The sequence below is a fragment of the Hakea prostrata genome, chromosome 2 (genome assembly GCF_041222555.1).
Source record: "Hakea prostrata isolate BN-2017 chromosome 2, UWA_Hpros_2, whole genome shotgun sequence".
In the NCBI taxonomy this organism is placed as follows: Eukaryota; Viridiplantae; Streptophyta; class Magnoliopsida; order Proteales; family Proteaceae; genus Hakea; species Hakea prostrata.
Genome location: NC_142601.1, coordinates 73,571,480 through 73,590,782, shown reverse-complemented (window position 1 = coordinate 73,590,782; position 19,303 = coordinate 73,571,480). Strand labels below are relative to the sequence as shown.

Sequence of the window (19,303 nt, the reverse complement as noted above, 5' to 3'; positions counted from 1 at the left end):
AAAGCTCTGCAGTAGCACTAAGAGAACATTTGTAAATGATTTTTTTCAAATATAGTATATATAATTGATTGCAATTTGCAAAGAAATCTATATGTAATTTTTCCTTAACAATAATATTAAACTCTACATAAATTCCTTATTAGAGAAGAAAAAAAAGGGAAAAATTGGATTGAGAGAATAAATTGAAATTGAAAGTTAGCATTGACAATTACAAAGCCGATGTAAACTTGAAATTTTCCATTAATTTTATAGTGGAATAGATATTTGAATTATCAACGGAAAGATAAGAATTTTTTTCTTCATGCATGTCTATAAATGTTGAGAGGTAATTCAACGTTATTTATGGTGTATATACAAATGGTTTATTGGATGGAGTCGAAATTTTTAGCATTAGCAAAGTCCTCAATATATATGTGATTCATGTGAACCTTTTGCCAGTGAAATTGGATGAGCTGAAAAACAAAGCTCCATTTTTTTGGTGCATTGGAACATGGAATGTTATATTTCTGGTGCACCTAAAAAGTATTCAATTTCCCTATATAGAGAAATCCCTATATAGAGAGAGTAGATCGAATATTCGTCTCTATTTAATGATGATTGTTTTCTTGTATTGTTAAACTTTTTTTTTCTTCTATTTAAAATATGGAAATTATCGAATACTGGGAGAAGACCTACAAGCCTCTACACATGTACAAATTTCCCCTATATAAGTTGAAAAATCTCTTCCATTCAACAAATCATAGTCATATTGTTCCTATTTTAGTTCCACCATGATACATCCTATATTGTTCGTTGGTTTTCTGACATGACATTATTTAAATGTAAGAAAAACAATGCTTTCCGTTGTTCATTGATTTTAACCTAGTTATTATAATTAATGGTTCACATTTTGTGTTACATATTGATGTATTTTTTATCCGATGAAATTGTAGGTTTCTGAAGCTCAAAATGCCTTCTCACAATACTGGAAAGAGCATATTGGTACATCACGCCCTCCACAATGGTTAGTTGCTAAGGTTTCTCCATTGAATGCCCATCAAACAACAATGTATGTAAAGTTTATAGAGAAAAATAAATTGGCTTCCCACCTACCTTCTTTCTGTAAGGTGGCTAATGTTGCATGCTCTATCAATGCAATAGCAAAAGAAAGCATCAAACAACTCAATTGTACCACCAATATCTCAGTGGAAAAATCTCATCATTCCCTTGAAATACATGAATAGAAATCAATTGCCCGTGCCAGTTGCTACTCAAGGAGGTTTACCCTACTTTTGAGAATCAATGGTGAAGGAGGGAAGATTTATTTCAGTCCCTGATTTGAGGGATCCATTTTCATATGTATCGTTCTTGCCACGATCAATAACATCAAAAATCTCATTTTCTTTTGCTAAGACTGAGGAGTTAAAGAAGCTTTTTGGTGTGGTGGATGGATTTGAGATGGATCAATATATTCAGGCTGCTCTGGAAGTATGTCAAGAAGATTCCATAAGAGGTAAGCAATACGCTTGTGTAACTTCGGCTAAGGATCTTGTTGATTATGTTGTCAAGGAAATAGGACAGCGTGTAAACATGTGGACTACTGGAAACATCGAAGGATCGTATGGAAATGTCACAATTGGAGTTGTGAAACTCAAATATGGAAACCTATCCAAACCACCAGCTTTATGTCATAGCCTACCATTCCCATTTCAAGTCTATTATTGTCATATTTTTCAGAAAGTAAAATTATATGAAGTAGATATACATGCTAAGAGGAAAGTAGATCATATGATCATGGCATGTCATTACGATACATCAACTTGAAATCCAAAACACCTTGCTTTTGAGCTGTTGGGTTTTGGGCCGAGCCTAATTGAAGTTTGTCATTGGATACACAAGAACGGAGTGATCTTGACAAGAAATCTAGAGTGAGAAACATTTCCAATTCTATTGTAATCCATGTAACTACTAATACTATTTGAAGGATAAATAAATATCTGAACTGGCTTGCTTATTATATATGTCCTTTGAGTTTCATAAAATAAATTCTGTTGGTCAATTTCCTCCTCATATTTGAATTACTCTTTTGAGAAGATCAGTTACTTTCTCCAAATGTCTTAATAGCTTCTCTCATATAGCTCCATTGATTGGAGAGGCCAACCTTATCCAAATTGTCAGCCCTCCGGGGTAAGAATACAATAATTTGGATAGATATATCCATGATATGTACATCTCACACGCAGATCGATTCTATAGATATATTCTGTCATTAGATAAATGAAAATGAAATGGCCTGGACAAGAAATCTAGGTAGAGAAGCATTTTCAATTCTATTAAAATACCTGTAATTTTTTTTTTTGGGACGGGTGGGGTCTGATATTGTAATACATGTAACTACATATACCATTATAAGGATGAATAATGATCTAAATTAGCATATTACTTATTTTGTCATTTGAGTTTCGGTGTATAAATTTTGTACTTCAATCCAATACTCATATTAACTGCACTTTTGAGAAGACGAATCACTTTTTTCCCCCAAAAAAAAATTCAGTTACTTTTTTCAAATGTCGGATATTGAAAAAACAACACTTATTCTAATTGTATAAATTAAGGCCATAATCATTTGACCATTAATCAAAGTGTTGGAGATGGCAGGTAGAAGAGATGTTTATCTTCTTACATGTCTTTACACATTTGGACAAGTTTTATCTTTCTACTAATTTTTTTATATCAAATCTACTTCATGTGATTATAGAGCCTGGGGTTAATTGATTGCAGGTCAATTTTAATTTCAAATGAATTTTTTTTTTTGGGCCAGAATTTCAGATGAATTTGTTCTATGACAAAATAAGTGTATGAAAATCAAAGAATATTAAAAAATGAATTTATTAATAGAAATAGAATTTAACGTGTAATTATTTCTTTTTTCCATGTTGGTGCTCGAATTATCTCATATGATCTGGAGCTAAAATTGATTTGAACGACAAACTTTATTGTCATTGATATGCCTGACTTTTTAATCTTCTTTATTATAATTTTGCAACAAATCTTTCTTTGTTATAATTATATATAACTTTCCTCGTATCATCATGCATTTTTATTTTAAACTATAAAAATGATTCCTAAAACATCAATTTAAATTATTAAGATCCAATCACACGGGGAGTTGTAATATTCTCAAAAGATTTTGTTTATATTTCTTGCTTAATTGCAAAAGAAGATTTTTTAGTCAAATTAAATTTCAAGCGGATGATTTTGCCTTTTTTTTTTTTTTTTTTTGGGTCAACAAGAGGACAAGTACTGTTTGATTGATTTATGTGGTTAGGTTGAATTGGGTTAGGTTTCTCAAAATTCTAACTGTAACCCCAACCCTGAATGCCCTAGCACCCTGGTGTATCCTTGACCTTCTAATTGGGCTGGTCCAGATAAAACACATCAATCTTGAGTCCAGATCTGCTACCCCGATGGGGAGCACAAAGTGCCCCCCGACGCTTCCTGATCACAAAAGCCTGTGGGGCCCACGGTGAAAAATACTTTTTGGAAAAAAAAAAAAAAATTTCACCAGTGGGACCCACTGATTTTTGTGGTCAGAGAGATGATCTGGAGCCATCAATCTTGACCTTGAATAGGATTGATAATCCATAATTCCATGCATTGGCCTATATTTACCCAAGATTTGGAAGTCAAACACCATACCTGAAAAGGATACGGACCTATCACTCTCCATACTTTCAGGAAGTTAGGCTTTCATGCATCCTGCTCCAACCTCGTTTAAAAAGTTCAGGGGAACCTTTACTTCTACAATATGGAAGATTATTTGAAGGTCTTTCTTCAAGAGGTAAATCACTTTCTCATTTCTGAGAACCAATGTAGTGCACTGTTCCGCGCGAGCTCTTAACGTGTCTTTCGTCCTCTGTCAACGTACTGAAGCCTTTATATCTTTTATCTTTTCTGCTATTACGTTCGTAATTGAATATGGGATTGTAATGTGGTTGCTTCCGTTCATTAATTATTTATAATTTTACTTGTCTCCTGTTCTTCATTTATTTCTGCAGATAATAATTTCAATTTTGGCTATTTATTAACAGGTTTAACCACATATATGGTACCTAAGGGTGATTTTGAGACTCCTATTCATCCAAGTTTTTTCCTGCAATACATAAGATGGGAACAGTTATTGGGTAGTAGGTGTAGAGTTTCCACCACAATTTTGCAAATGGATCCGCGTCCAATCAAACTCTGGTATAGGATGTAGAATTTGCATTGAAGCTGTTTGAATCACGTCATCAAATTAAGAAAAGAAACCTTGCAAGCAGCATGGATATTTTTGAAGAAATTAAGAGTGGCATGAATATCTGGATATTCTTTTCACAGTCTTCTACAACCATTTTTATGCATGGGTTTTCTGCTTCTTCACACCTAATTTTGTTATTAACTTTATCCATTTCATGTGTTTACAGGAGAAGCCCAGTGACTACCCTTCAAAATACAAAATCTTCCTTGAAAAATACAAACGTTTTCTTTTATTGGTCTATATATACTCTCCTATCTGGTCTGAAAAATACATTTATGCCTTGTAAATTTGATTTGTGATTCGTGATATTATTAAGTTTCCAACTTTTAACTCTTTTAACTAGACCTCATTTCCTTCATGGTTAGGCATTCGACTTCCAAAGTTTCTCGGGCTAAAGTAGAAATTTGATTTGCTCCTAAAGCGACGTGAGAGGTTTTTCCTACCGTAGAAAACGGGTGGTTTAGTCTCTTTTCAGGGAAAAAAATCTTCTAAATTTTCTTTGGTAAATAATATTCTTCATTATTTCGACAAAAAAAAACCACCTTAATTATATGCAATGGTTGAAATTACCACGTCACGATCCACGGTGCAAAAGTTTTGTTGTGATTTGGAAAGGTCGAAATGAAATACATTCATTCTGAAAAATGTTTTTATTTTTTATGCAAGCACTAAAACTGGTTGAGAAAGTGAGTTTGGCGAACAAACTATCAGAATGACCAGGCGTAGGGTTTGTTTTTGAACGCCTGATGACCCAACTTCGAAGGGGCAATCGAAATTTTACTTTTACATTTTTATCATAATTGCCAAAAGGGTTTACCAAAAATAAAAAGGCTAAAATGTCTAGTTTTTCTATTAAAAATCGAATTCTTTCACAAGGGAAATTGGAAAATTACGGAATACCTGGGTCAGACTTATCAACCTCTCTTCCTTTCCAACTTTACTAAAATTTTTCCCTATTTAACTTTTCAAAACCCCCCTCTTGGCTCAACAAACAACTTCAATTTTACAATGAGGCACCCCGTTTTGTTGCTTGGACTTCTGATAGTTGCACACTTTGGTGTAAGTTTTCTCAAATTTTCCATTTGGTTATAGTCTGTTTATGTTTTATTTTATTGTATTTTTTTCATAGTATTATTCTTTATCCCCATGAAATAACAGGATTCTCAAGCTGAAAATAGCTTCTTCCAATATTGGGAAGAACATATTGGCATTCCACATCCTCCACATTGGCTTGTTACAAAGGCTTCACAATTAAGTTCTTTTCAAGCTACTAGGTATATGAAATATATAGAGGGAAATGAATTGCAGTTCCACCTAGCCTTGTTTTGTAAGCAAGCTAATCTTGCTTGCTCTACAAATGCACTAGTGAAGAAGACAATGGATGACACGATCCTACCACCAATAGCTCAATGGAATGATCAGAAACTAAAATATGAACTTCTCCCGGATGGAATACCTCTATCGGTTGCCTCTATCGGTTGCCAGCCAAGGAGGATTACCATATTTTCGAGAATCAATGGTCAAAGAGGGAAGTTTCATGCACATACCTGATCTAAGAGACCCAATATCATACAAATCATTCTTGCCACGTTCTCTAGCATTAAAAGTTCCATTTTCCTTTACTCAAATCGAGGATTTGAAGAAGCTTTTCGGTGTGGTGAATGGATCAGAAATAGATAAATACATTCAAGGTACAATCAATATATGTCAGAAAAGCCCTGTACAAGGTGAACAATGCACCTGCGTGACATCAGCGGAGGATCTCGTCGACTTTGTTATTAAAAGATTAGGGAACCATATTAGTATATGGAGTACTGAGAACATCGAAGGATCTTATCAGAATGTTACAATTGGCGTTGTGAAACTCGTCTACGAAAACTTAACTGAACCACCGACCTTGTGTCATAGTTTGCCATTCCCATTTCAAGTATATTATTGTCATGTTTTTCATAAAGTAAAATTATATGCTATTGATATACATGCTCAAAGGATGGTAAATCATGCAATCATGGCATGCCATTATGATACATCAACTTGGGATCCAAACCACCTTGCTTTTAAATTATTAGGTTTTGGGCCTGGTTTAATTGAAGTTTGTCATTGGATAAACCAGAATGGAATAGCTTGGACAAAAAATTTAGGTTAAACTGCATTTAAGAATTTTAGCATTTTCCAGTTCTATTATTTGTAATACATATTACTGCTCACACTATCTAAAGGATAAATAATATTCTGACTAGGCTTTCCATATTATGTCTTTGAGTCTCGATATATACATTGATTACCGATCGAAGAAAGAAAAAAACAATCTTAATATAAATTTTGGATTTTAATTTTCAATAGATATTAAAACAGTTTTTTTTTGCAAGATTGTTTAGTTTCTCCATATATCCTATCACTTTTTCTCAAGGAGACTCCATTTTTGGAACATGCGATTTTTATACATAGGAGTGGAGATATTACATATGCCGTCTGCAAATATTGAACTCACGATTTCGTCACTCAAAGGTATGAGTCTTACCAGTTAACTAACCCTCCATTGGCCAAAGGGACTCCATTGATTTCGAAGGCAACACCATTAACTAAATTGTCAGCCCTGGAGAACCGCTTTTGCAGTTTTTTGCAGAATCAATTTCGTCTTTGATTTTCAATGGTGAAGATCACTTAGAGAGCAGGAAAATATTGCAAATGTATGATTATTTAACATTTTTCCATATTTCGGTAAGAGAGGACTAATAAGTCATGGAGGCTACTAGAATTAGTGTGAAGATCGAGAAGAGTATAATACATAGTGAGGTTGTCTATAATCATATGAGTTTAATGTCTAAACCTTTTTATATTTGTTATAATTATATGTTCATGTTTTCCAACCTTTCAAAGTTTTCCTTCCATAGTCATGTTTTTCAATTATAAATGTTAAAAGACGACTTCCCAAGATAGCAAATTGAATTATTACAATGCATTCACATGGAAAGTTATCGCTGCTGAAAAAATTATAAAAAATGGCATGGACAAGGAATCTAAAGCTCTCTTTGGTATCAATTATCATTTTCAATTATGAGATTTTTTTATTATTTTAAATTATTTGGTATTTATTATCTATTTTATTTTTATTTAAAATAATAAAAGCCTCCAAAATTCATGATAGACTTTTTGCTTATGATGGATTATGGTGAGAATTTCATTATCTTCATTTATGCAAAGGTTTACTTAAAATATTATTAGCTAAGATGAGGATAAATAGTCAATACACATTCTTTTATAAAAAACTATTTATTATATATATATATATATATATATATATATATATATATATATATATATATATATATATATATATATATATATATATATATTTCACTTGTTTATTATCATTTTTTAACAATTTTTTATTTTAACATATCAAGCCTATTTTTCATTCTATAATTTATTTTTGACAAAATTCACCAAATCATTTTTCATTCTTGACCAGTAATGAATTCTTGTACTTATTTATTTTAAATAGGAATAATAGAAAATGAGAATAATGAGAATTGATACAAAAAAGAGCCTAAGTTGATCGAAAAGCATTTCCAATTCTATTAAAATAAAGTTTATAATTTTATTCTATTAAATCGTCAGTTGTACAACCATTAAGATCTTTATAGCTTATGTATAATAGAGTGAAAAAAATCTATCTGGCCATGCTGTAGTTGTTTTTGTTATTTTATTTTTCTCAGAATTTATAAGATTATAAAATAATATATATATATATATATATATATATATATATATATATATATATATATATATATATATATATATATATTTAAATTAAAAAAGATAAAAAGTGGTTTAACGGTTTTCAGCAATAGATTAGACTAATATGTCCAATGAAAATTTAATTTTGAAATGCCTGTACAATTTGTTATGATATATTATTATTTTATCCAGATCTATTTGTAAAACTGTCTTAATTATTTTAGTTTCCAATAAAAAGATCAACGGTAAAAAAAAAAAAAAAAAAAAAAAAAAAAAAACTAAACTAGACAAATGAAAATTGAAATACTTTTATTATTAAAGAAAAGAAAAAAACTTAAGAGAATGAATTTTAATATTTAGAAATTTGAGGACTCAAGCCCAACAACAATTTTGTTCAGACAATCGTCATGATGCAATTTTTTTTGAATGATGAAGCTTCTTATTCCTTCATAATCGAAATTGGGAAGTTAAAGCATACGTTCAGAAAGATTTACAAAAATATTATTCTCCCCCTTTCCTATTTAACTACTTTATTACAAAAATTTTCTCTATATAAGTTGGAATACCCCCCCCCCCTCTCCATCCAACAATATCAAGTAAATCTACTTTCTATTTCATTTTCAAGATGAAGCATCCTATTCTGCTGCTTGGACTTCTGATGATTACATGCTTAAGTGTATGATAAGTTATCCCAACTTGATCAAAGTTTGTTTTTGGCTTTATATTTTTTATTTAGTATTTATGTTTGACTCCATTGATTTATAGGGATCTCAAGCTGAATTATCTTTCGCACAATATTGGGAAGAGTACATTGGCCTTTCACAACCTCCACATTGGCTAGTTGCAAAAGCTTCTCCACTAAGTTCCCATCAAGCTGCAGCATTTTTGAAACTCATTGAAGAAAATGAATTAGCTTCCTACCTACATTCATTCTGTAAATTGGCCAATATTGCTTGTTCAACAAATGCACTAGTGAATGAGTCATCAAATTACACAACTTTACCACCAATAGCTCAGTGGAATGATCAAAAATTGAAGTATGAACCTCTTCCAAATGAATTACTCCTTTCGGTTGCTAAGCAAGGAGGATTACCATATTTTCGTGAATCAATGGTGAAAGTGGGAGGTTTTATGCATATCCCTGATCTAAGGGACCCCATATCATCTAAATCATTTTTGCCACGATCTTTGGCATCAAAAATCCCATTTTCTTTAACTCAAAAGGAGGATTTGAAGAAGCTTTTTGGTGTGGTAGATGGATCAGAGATGGATAGATTCATCCAAGGGACCCTCAGTATATGTCAAAAAAACCCTGTGCGAGGTGAGCAATGCACTTGTTTGACTTCCATAGAGGATCTCATTGATTTTGTTATGAAAAAATTAGGGCACCATGTGAATATATGGAGTACTGAGAATGTCAAAGGATCTTTTGACAATGCCAAAATTGGAGCTGTGAAGCTTGTTCATGGAAACCTATCTGAACCACCTTCTTTGTGCCATAGTTTGCCATTCCCATTTCAAGTTTATTATTGTCATGTTTTTCAGAAAGTAAAATTATATGTAGTTGATATACACAGTCAAAGGGAAATGAATCATGCAATCATGGCCTGCCATTTTGACACATCAACTTGGGATCCAAACCATCTTGCTTTCAAGCTATTAGGTTTTGAGCCAGGCTTAATTGAAGTTTGTCATTGGATAAACGAGAATGGAATAGCTTGGACAAAGAACCTAAACTAACAGCAGTTCCTACTGTTTGTAAGACATATTGCTACTCAATACTATTTTATGGATAAAATATACTAATCTGATTTGGCTTGCTCATTATCTTTGAATTTCAGGGTATAAATCTTGTACTTCAATTTTCTACCCTTATCAAAACAAATCCTTTGAGAGGATCAGTTACCTTCTTCAAATTTCCTGCTATTTTTTGTCACATACATTATTGACTCCTTGATTCGAAGGCAAACGTTGCACAAATTATCAACCCTTGAGAACCCCTTTGGTAGAATAACTTCATGTTAGATTTCCAATTGAAAACATACATGGTACTAGATTTGAGAGTGGGAAAATATTGCAAATGGATGATCTTGATTGGAGGTATTATTGTAAAGATTAGGAAAGAGTGGGATATATAAGATTGTTTACCATTATTCATATGGATGATCTTTAAATTTTAATATATATATATATATATATCTTCTAGAACCCGGCAACAAAAGGAATTTTCTTTTTTTGTCCTAACACTTCAAATGAAAAAGGGAAAATCTTCATGTTACTACATATTAAAACATCTTATATAATTTGTGGTCAAAATTTATTTGAGTCATAACTTCGTTGTCTCTACCATGCCTAATTTTGTCATTTGTTATGATTATAAGGCCAAGTTCTTGATCCTTCCTCCCAAAATTCTCCTCTCACGATCACACATTTAAATCATCTTTGTTAAAGAATTCCTAAAGTAGCACTTGAAAAATATTATAACATCCAACACATGGAAAGTTATTATGTAATAAAAAAAGTTTGAGTTAGGTTCTTATTAGTTTACACTTTTACAAAAGGCAAAAGATGTAAAAAAATTCAGGATGGTAATTTTTTTGATTTATGTATTTCTGTTGAGACTGCAACAATCTATGAAACCTCACTGAAACACCAGCCTCATGTCATACTATACCATTTATATTTCAAGTCTATTATTGTTATGTTTTACAAAAAGTTTAAAAGGTTGCTAGCCAGGGTGGATTACCATATTTTAGGGAATCAATGGTGAAAGAGAGAGGTTTATGCATACCCCTGATCTAAGGGACCCTATATCATATAAATCATTCTTGCCACAATCTCTGGCATAAAAAATCTCATTTACTTTAACTCAAGAGAAGGATTTCAAGAAGCTTTTTGGTGTTGTAAATGGATCGGAGATGGATAGATACATTTTGGGGACCCTTAGTACATGTCAAAAAGGCCCTGTGCAAGGTGAGCAATGCGCCTATTTGATTTCCATAGAGGATCTTCTTGATTTTGTTATCAAAAAATTAGGGCATCATGTGAGTATATAGAGTATTGAGAATGTCCAAGGATCATTTGACGACAATGCCAGAATTGGAGTTGTGAAACTCGTTTATGGAAACCTCTCCGAACCACATTCCTTGTGCCATAGTTTGCCATTCCCATTTCAAGTCTATTATTGTCATGTTTTTCAAAAAGTAAAATTATATGCAGTTGATATACATGTTGGAAGGAAAGTGAATCATGCAATCATGCCTTGCCATTATGATACATCAACTTGGGATCCAAACCATCTTGCTTTTAAGCTGTTGGGTTTTGAATAAATGAGAAAGAAATACTTTGGACAAAGAATCTAGATTGAAAACTGTTCCAATTCTCTTTTTGTTTGTAACCCATGTTGTTACTCAGTACTATTTTAAGGATAAATAATGATCTGACTTGGCTTGCTTTTTATCTTTGACTTTCAAGATGTAAATCTTGTACTTCAGTTTTCTCTATCCATATTAAGACGATTCTTGAGAAGATCAGTTACCCTCTTCAGATTTCCTGCTATTTAACATACATAGGCTCATCACTGATTTCGAAGGCAACCTTTTTCCAAAATGTCAGCCCTGGAGACCCACTTTGTTAGAATAGTTTCATGTTTAGATTTCCAATGGTAGACATACAAGCTAGGTACTAGATTTGAGAGTAGAAAAATATTGCAAATGTATGAGCTTGGTCAGGTAATATTGTTTTTATTTTTTGGTAACCGGTCAGGTAATGTTTTTTTTTTTTTTTTTGGTAAGCGGTCAGGTAATATTGTAAGGATAAGGAAAGAGTGGGATACATAGGATTGTTTACAATTAATCATATTGGCATTCAAAGAAGTATTGGTGGCAGAAAATAAGACGACAAGCGGAAAAGAAAAGGCCATTAATTACTTCGAATAATCAATAATTTGCAGAGTTCTAATCATCTTCGTAAAATTTCAGTACTGCATGAAATCCAATGATATAACTTGCAGTGGCCAATTTAGTCAAGTATGAAAGTGAAGTCGATGAGGGCAAGTGGTGTGTGTAATTGTTGGGATCATATATATCTAACTTCTATTTTTGGGAACAAAATTGGAAAATCATTTTGAACTGCTATAATACTTTCATCTTTGAATCAAATTCGAGATCCAGCGTATTCCTAGTTGAATGCGATCCCTTTTCTGCGCGTTCAAAGTTTCTGCAGGTACATGTTCGACGTGAATTTGAATCTAGTGGAGATCAAACACACTCCCTAGCTAGAACGCTGGTTCTAATTTCACTTAACCTTCTTTTCAGGAAGTGGGAGACTTAACTCGCGCGCTCTTTCTGCTCAACCACATCTAGGCGTTTCCCCAGTTGAATTGCGCTAACCACACAGGCCACTGATCGACAAAATTCATTGGAGAGTCGCAGGGAAATCTTTTTGGTTTCTTGAATGCTTGAAGAAGTTAAACGTCTTCGATCAATCAAGGTGCATATCTCTTTCTGTGTCAAAACTTAAATACTTATTTCATCCCATAATACCAAGGTTATATTTCAAACACCTTCTGCATGTTTGTGCAACAACAGGTTTAACTGCACGCAAGGTTCATCAAGACTCCACAAATGGCCTGGATCAATTCCAAATTAATGTAGGATCGATAGTGGACCTGTTTGAAGTCTACCTTGCCAAATTTCAAACACAAGAATAGAAAATTTACAAACATGAACGCTCTTGAAGAGATAAAAGACGATACGAGTTTCTGGTTCTTTTCGCAATTTTCTATAACCATTTTCATGCATGGGTTTTCAGCTACTTCACACTTAATTTTTTTATTAATTTTCTCGATTTCATGGGCTCGCAAGCCACACATGATTCGTACTCCTGATCAAACTCCAAAACCAATATCGAAGAATAGATATTCTTTATACCATTGGCCATCCCTTATATCTTGCATGAGTCTTTCAATTCGTGATCTTCTCCTATTCATGAAAAACTGCTTCTCTGGGTATATGGATGGGTGGTCTTATCTAAAACTAGTTGTCCAATTGGATTTTACGTTTGAAGTACTCACTTGGTTTGTGATCTTTACTTATTTATGCATCCAATTTTCTCGCTCAAGTGAGCACAAGTTCCCCATTCTACTCAAGATTTGGTGCGTATTCTACTTCCTAATGTCTTGTTCTTATCTTTTTATACATCTCAACTTATTTTGGAAAAATTTATCCTTCAAGTTTCTATTATGGGTCTCAGATTGTATATCCATTATTGTTGGTCTGTTCCTTTCTTATGCTGGGTTATTTGGCAATGGGCGAGAAGATGGATATTTACACCTTTCGGAACCTTTAATTAAAGATCTTTCTGGTCAAAACAACAGTGATGAGGAACAAGAAAAATGCATTGGCGGGGAGAGCGTAACTTCATATGCTAATGCCAATCTTCTTAGTAAATTTACTTTCTCTTGGATGGGACCGTTGCTTGCACAGGGGTATAAGAAAGCACTAGACCTCAAAGATGTTCCTCATCTTGCTAACTATGATAGTGCCACTATGATATCTGCTTGTTTTGTGGATAAGCTTGAATCGGATGGTAATGATAATAGCAGTGGTCATCAGATAAGCACATTAAAGCTGGTCAAAGCATTGTTTCTCTTAGCATGGAAAGAAGTCCTGGGGACAACTATACTGTACATGGTGAGTACAATAGCTTCTTATATTGGACCATACCTTATTGATGTCTTTGTTCAATATCTCAATAATCCTCTCCAAGACAATTATCAGGGCTATGCACTAGTGCTCATTTTCTTTCTTTCAAAACTCATAAGATGCATCTCAGAAAAGCACTTGTTCTTTCATTTACGAAAGATGGGAATGAGGGTTCGTACTGCATTGTTTGCAATAACCTATAGAAAGGGTCTCAGGCTTTCAGGTCAATCAAAATTGGGTCACACCATTGGGGAGAACATTAATTTGATGAGCGTTGATGTTGAAAGGATTGGCCTTTTTAGTTGGTACTTGCATGATATATGGAGGGTGCCTATCCAGATTGTTTTTGCATTATTAATATTGTACAAAAGCCTTGGGATTGCTTCAATTGTAGCTTTTTTTGCAACAATAATTTTGATGCTAGCAAATATTCCGTTGGGAAGACTACAAGAGAGATTTCAGGGAAGACTGCTAAATGCAAAAGATCGAAGGATGAAGATGACATCTGAGGCTTTGAGAAATATGAGGATTCTTAAGCTCCACGGTTGGGAGATGAAGTTTCTAACCACGATAATTGAGACTAGGGATTTTGAAACGCGATGGTTAAAGAGATTGCTTTATACATCTGCTGTGACTGCCTTTGTCTTCTGGTCTGCGCCAATGTTTGTATCCATGGCTACTTTTGGCTTTTGTGTGCTTATGAAAATTCCACTAGAGTCTGGGAAAATTCTATCTGCAATTGCAACATTTGAGATATTGAAAGGATCTATTTATAATCTCCCAGACACAATCTTCATGGTAGTTCAAACTAAGGTTTCAATTGACAGAATAGCCTTATTTCTTTGTCGTGATGAACTTCATACAAATATGATCGAAGAGCTTCCAAAAGATGACAATGAAGTTGCAGTTGAGGTAGTCAACGGGAATTTCTCTTGGGACATCAATTCCCCTAATCTCACATTAAAGGATCTTAATTTTCAAATCAACTGTGGTTTGAAAGTAGCCATTTGTGGTTCTATTGGATCAGGAAAATCAAGCTTACTTTCATGTATATTAGGGGAAGTACCAAAGGTATCTGGAACTATTAAGTTGAATGGGACAAAGGCCTATGTTGCACAATCACCTTGGATACAGAGTGGCAAGATAGTAGATAATATATTATTTGGTAACAAGATGAATAAGGAAAGGTATGAGATGATCATTGAAGCATGTTCATTAAAAAAAGACTTAGAGTTGTGTGCCTTTGGAGATGAAACTATCATAGGAGACAGAGGGATCAACCTAAGTGGTGGGCAAAAACAAAGAATCCAGATTGCTCGTGCTTTGTATCACAATGCTGATATTTATCTACTTGATGATCCTTTTAGTGCTGTGGATGCTCACACAGGAGCTCATCTATTTAAGGTATCGATTCTCCAAAGCTTTTGTTTTTTATTTAGGCTTACAACTAACATGTAGCATTGAATTTATTGTAAATTTTGTTCATGAAAAGTCGAGTTTGATATAAAAAGAATGAATTTATGGATTTGGACAAGAAAAAATAAATCTAAAATAGTTGAATTCCTAGAATTTTTTTAATTGATGTTATTCATTGTCATAAAAAATAAATTTATTGACTCTTATACCTTTGAGGCTCTTCTCAAAAGTTCTATTTTGAATGCCTAAATGTGAATTTTTGGACTTATGTGGCAGGAGTGTTTGTTAGGAATTTTAAATTCAAAAACGGTGATTTATGTTACTCACCAAGTAGAGTTCTTACCTTCTGCCGATCTTATCCTGGTGAGATTATGTCAATACTTTCTTCACTTAAAGTTTCTCAACCAAGTGCATGTGAGAATAATTATTACTTATTATATTTTATTTGGTAGGTTATGAAGGATGGAATGATTACTCAAGCAGGAAAGTATAAAGAAATCCTTAGTTCAGGAACTGACTTTATGGAGTTAATAGGTGCCCATGAAAAAGCTTTGACTGACCTTAATTCTTTAGAACGTGAAATTGCCTTAGATGATCCAATTAGTGGTGATGGAGATGGTACCAAGCTAGATATTGAGAGACCTATTCAAGATGATGAGGAAAATGAACCTAAAAACTCCAAAATAGAAAATTTGGTTAAGTCCGAAGAGCAACTCGTCCAAGAGGAAAAAAGAGAAAAAGGTGGAGTTAGTCTTTCAATTTATTGGAAATATATCACTACTGCATATAGAGGGATTCTTGTACCATTTATATTAGTGGCACAAATTCTTTTTCAGCTTCTCCAATTAGGTAGTACTTATTGGTTGGTATGGGCTACTCCAGTCTCAAGAGATGTGAGACTGCATGTTAAGGGATTTACTCTCATCTTTGTGTATGTTGCTTTGGCCTTTGGATGCTCTCTATGTGTACTTACAAGATCCATGTTAATTGTGACCGTTGGATACAAAACTGCTACACTGCTCTTCAACAAAATGCATTTGTGCATTTTTCGTGCTCCCCTCTTATTTTTTGATTCTACTCCAAGTGGACGGATTCTAAATCGGGTTGGTAAACATGACTATACATTTTGTTTGATAAGTATATAAGTTATTATTTAAGATTTTAAATTTATTATATCTTCTGATACAGGCATCCATAGATCAAAGTGCACTGGATACCTCTATTCCACATCAATTTGAAGAACTTCTAATCACAGTTTTAGAATTTCTGGGAGTTGCTGCAGTAATATCACAAATTGCATGGCAAATGCTAATAGTGTTTATTCCAATGATGGTGTCATGCATGTGGTACCAGGTAGTTCTACAATTGGGCGTACACTTTTGGATTATAGCAGTCAACATACAAGTAATGTTAATAACTCATATATCTCCTAATATTTAAAAAACAGTTATCCAAGAAAAGAAAATTGAAGTAAATTATAAAAATTAAATATTTTATAGTAGTCTCATCCATGATGATGTTTGTTACTATTAACCATGTGAGGATAAGCAACTCACATCAAGAACCACATAAAATAATTACATAACACCTTCTCACTGGCTTATATAATCATTTATTTGCATTGTACTAAATATTCAATGATTTTTGTCATGTAGCAATACTACATATCTGCAGCACGAGAATTGTCACGATTGTTTGGAATATGTCAAGCTCCAATTATACAACATTTTGCTGAATCTATTTTAGGTTCAACCACAATAAGATGCTTTGATCAAGAAGAAAGGTTCATATGTACAAATTTGAAGCTAGTGGATGGGTATTCTCGACCCAAGTTTCATTTCTCTGGTGCAATTGAGTGGTTATGCTTTCGTGTAGACATGCTGGCATCCATTACATATGCTATATGTTTGATTTTCTTAATTTCAACGTTAAAAGGAGTACTTAGTCCTGGTATAAAAATATTTTAATTTTTTATAGAATTATTTTTTAATTTTAATTATGCTATATTCTTTTAAAGAAGCATGTTAAGTTTATTTTGGTTCTTTTCACTCTTGAAGGTGTTATGGGCATGGCGGTAACGTATGGACTCGGTTTCAGCATGCACGGAGTTGTATGGGATTTTAGCATTCTTGAGAGTAAAATCATATCTGTTGAGAGGATATTGCAGTATACTTGTATTGATAATGAACCGCCTTTATTGATAGAAGAAAACAAGCCACCTCCCGAATGGCCATCACGAGGGGAAATTGATATTGTTGGTTTGCAAGTAAGCATTAATTTAGAATCCTCATGACTTAATCTCTTTATTGTTTCGTTGTTTTGTGGAACAATCCCTCTAAAACCTAATGGTGTTGGATAGTTTCTTCAACCCGTAAGAAACTTTGTCAAGTTATTTCTAATCATTTAAGATGTATGCAGGTCCGGTACTCTCCACACCTTCCTCTTGTCTTACGAGGTATCACATGTACATTTCCTACAGGAATGAAGATTGGCATTGTTGGGCGAACAGGGAGTGGTAAATCAACTCTTGTGCATGTTCTCTTTCGCATGTTGGAACCTATTGTTGGTCAGATTTTGATAGATGGTATCAATATATCTAACATTGGCCTTCATGACTTGCGGTCACGATTAAGCCTCATCCCACAAGATCCCATAATGTTTGAAGGGACTATTAGAAGCAATCTTGACCCGCTTGAAGAATACACTGATGAGAAAATTTGGGAGGTAAGTAAATCTTTTTCACACAATTAATAATCATTTTACAATGTTAGGGTAGGATGGACATATTTTTTTTCAGTGATGACTCACACAAAAGCAGACATTACAATTAATTAGATGAGATATGCATCTTTATGAATAGATTTCTTCTTTTTATTTATTTCTTCCAATTTTGAAAAAGTTTCAGCTATGATTTTGAAAATCATTTCGTCTGATTCGTGGATGACTCTAATTAAGCCAAATTTGGCTTGAAAGATTTACCAAAAACAAAATTGGCTTAAGAGATTCTCAAGTTGGGACATTTGAAATAAGTTTGTTTTTCCTAGCTACATGTCACATTTCCAATTTCCACTTACATTCCTTTTCTTGTTTTGATTCATCTTTTTATTAGTTCATTAGTGGTCAATTCTATACCATCTTGAATAATCAAGGAAGTTGAGAAGTTGACATGTGTTTTTCATTGTTTTAGGCATTAGATAAGTGCCAACTTGCTGATGAAGTTAGAAAGAAAGAGGAAAAGCTTGATTCTGCAGGTCAGTTTCTTTTTACTATGTATAAAGTTTCTCAACATCATGTAATGGGAATATCGAGCTCCTCTCCCTAGAGGCATCACCTAGTGAGGTATCCGCCGCAAAGCATGCATTAGAATCCATCAAATGCCTCATGGGAACTCCATTGCATGGAGAGGAGCCTAATCCATGTTATCCATCCACAGGTGCACAATGAATTTTTGTTATATAATGTATCCAGCTTCTAATGCACAACCTAAGCCTTACCTCTATTTTGAGAAAGTGGTAGAGGAAAAGTAAATGGAAATAAGATTACGAAGCTAAAGTCATTCTTACGATTGTTATGTAGTGATCGAGAATGGAGAAAATTGGAGCATGGGTCAAAGACAATTGATCTGTTTAGCACGGGTATTACTCAAGAAAAGCAAAGTATTAATACTTGATGAAGCTACTGCTTCAGTGGATACTGCAACGGATTATGTAATTCAACAAACGCTTAGGCAACACTTCTCAGGATCCACTATCATCATAATCGCGCATAGGTTAACATCCATTCTTGATGTTGATAAGGTCCTCCTTCTTGATAATGGTTAGTAAATTTGAGCAGAAAAATCAATTTTTTTTACTTGAGTTCATTTGTATGTCTTCTCATGCAGTCTTCTACTACTCAACATGTTTTCTTGTCTAAGCAGGTCTTGTAATGGAATATGATTCTCCTACGAAACTGTTAGGCATCAAATCCTCATTGTTTTCAAAACTTGTCAAGGAGTACACCGGAAGATGTAACACCTAGTTTTTGAAGGTTCAGAAACTGAAATATTAATTTTCTGATGCCAACAGTTAGCATTAGACCGAGACAGATTGTTAATTCATTACAAAATTTTGTTCAAATCGACAAAGACCAAGTTGCCCTGGGCAGCTTCTCATTTAAGCAACCA

The 19,303-nt window shown here is 33.5% G+C and overlaps 1 protein-coding gene and 1 pseudogene across 3 annotated transcripts; both read left to right on the top strand.

Annotated features, from left to right (window-relative positions):
• The first annotated feature begins 1,281 nt into the window (after window positions 1-1,281).
• Window positions 1,282-1,803, top strand: LOC149026406 (polygalacturonase-1 non-catalytic subunit beta pseudogene; annotated as a pseudogene).
• Window positions 1,804-4,178: 2,375 nt separating this feature from the next.
• On the top strand, window positions 4,179-19,158 carry LOC149026405 (ABC transporter C family member 3-like). 3 transcript variants are annotated; one of them, XM_089143315.1, is made up of 11 exons: window positions 4,179-4,497; window positions 12,931-15,126; window positions 15,415-15,501; window positions 15,591-16,241; window positions 16,327-16,491; window positions 16,794-17,088; window positions 17,196-17,404; window positions 17,557-17,862; window positions 18,326-18,389; window positions 18,715-18,954; window positions 19,058-19,158. In XM_089143315.1, the coding sequence occupies exons 1-11, from the start codon at window positions 4,300-4,302 to the stop codon at window positions 19,156-19,158; spliced, it is 4,512 nt and encodes a 1,503-aa protein (XP_088999441.1). In that variant the 5' UTR covers window positions 4,179-4,299. The 3 variants fall into 3 exon arrangements, with proteins under 3 accessions (XP_088999441.1, XP_088999440.1, XP_088999442.1); XM_089143314.1 differs by having other exon boundaries at window positions 4,300-4,516; window positions 12,959-15,126; XM_089143316.1 differs by lacking the exon at window positions 4,179-4,497 and having other exon boundaries at window positions 12,736-15,126.
• The last annotated feature ends 145 nt before the right edge of the window (window positions 19,159-19,303 follow it).

Coding starts and splice junctions, on each gene's coding strand:
- LOC149026405 (XM_089143315.1), top strand. CDS start 4,300: ATGGATATTTTTGAAGAAATTAAGAGTGGCATGAATATCTGGATATTC. Junction 17,089..17,195: donor AAAAGGAGTACTTAGTCCTG/GTATAAAAATAT, acceptor TCACTCTTGAAG/GTGTTATGGGCATGGCGGTA. Junction 17,405..17,556: donor TTGATATTGTTGGTTTGCAA/GTAAGCATTAAT, acceptor AGATGTATGCAG/GTCCGGTACTCTCCACACCT.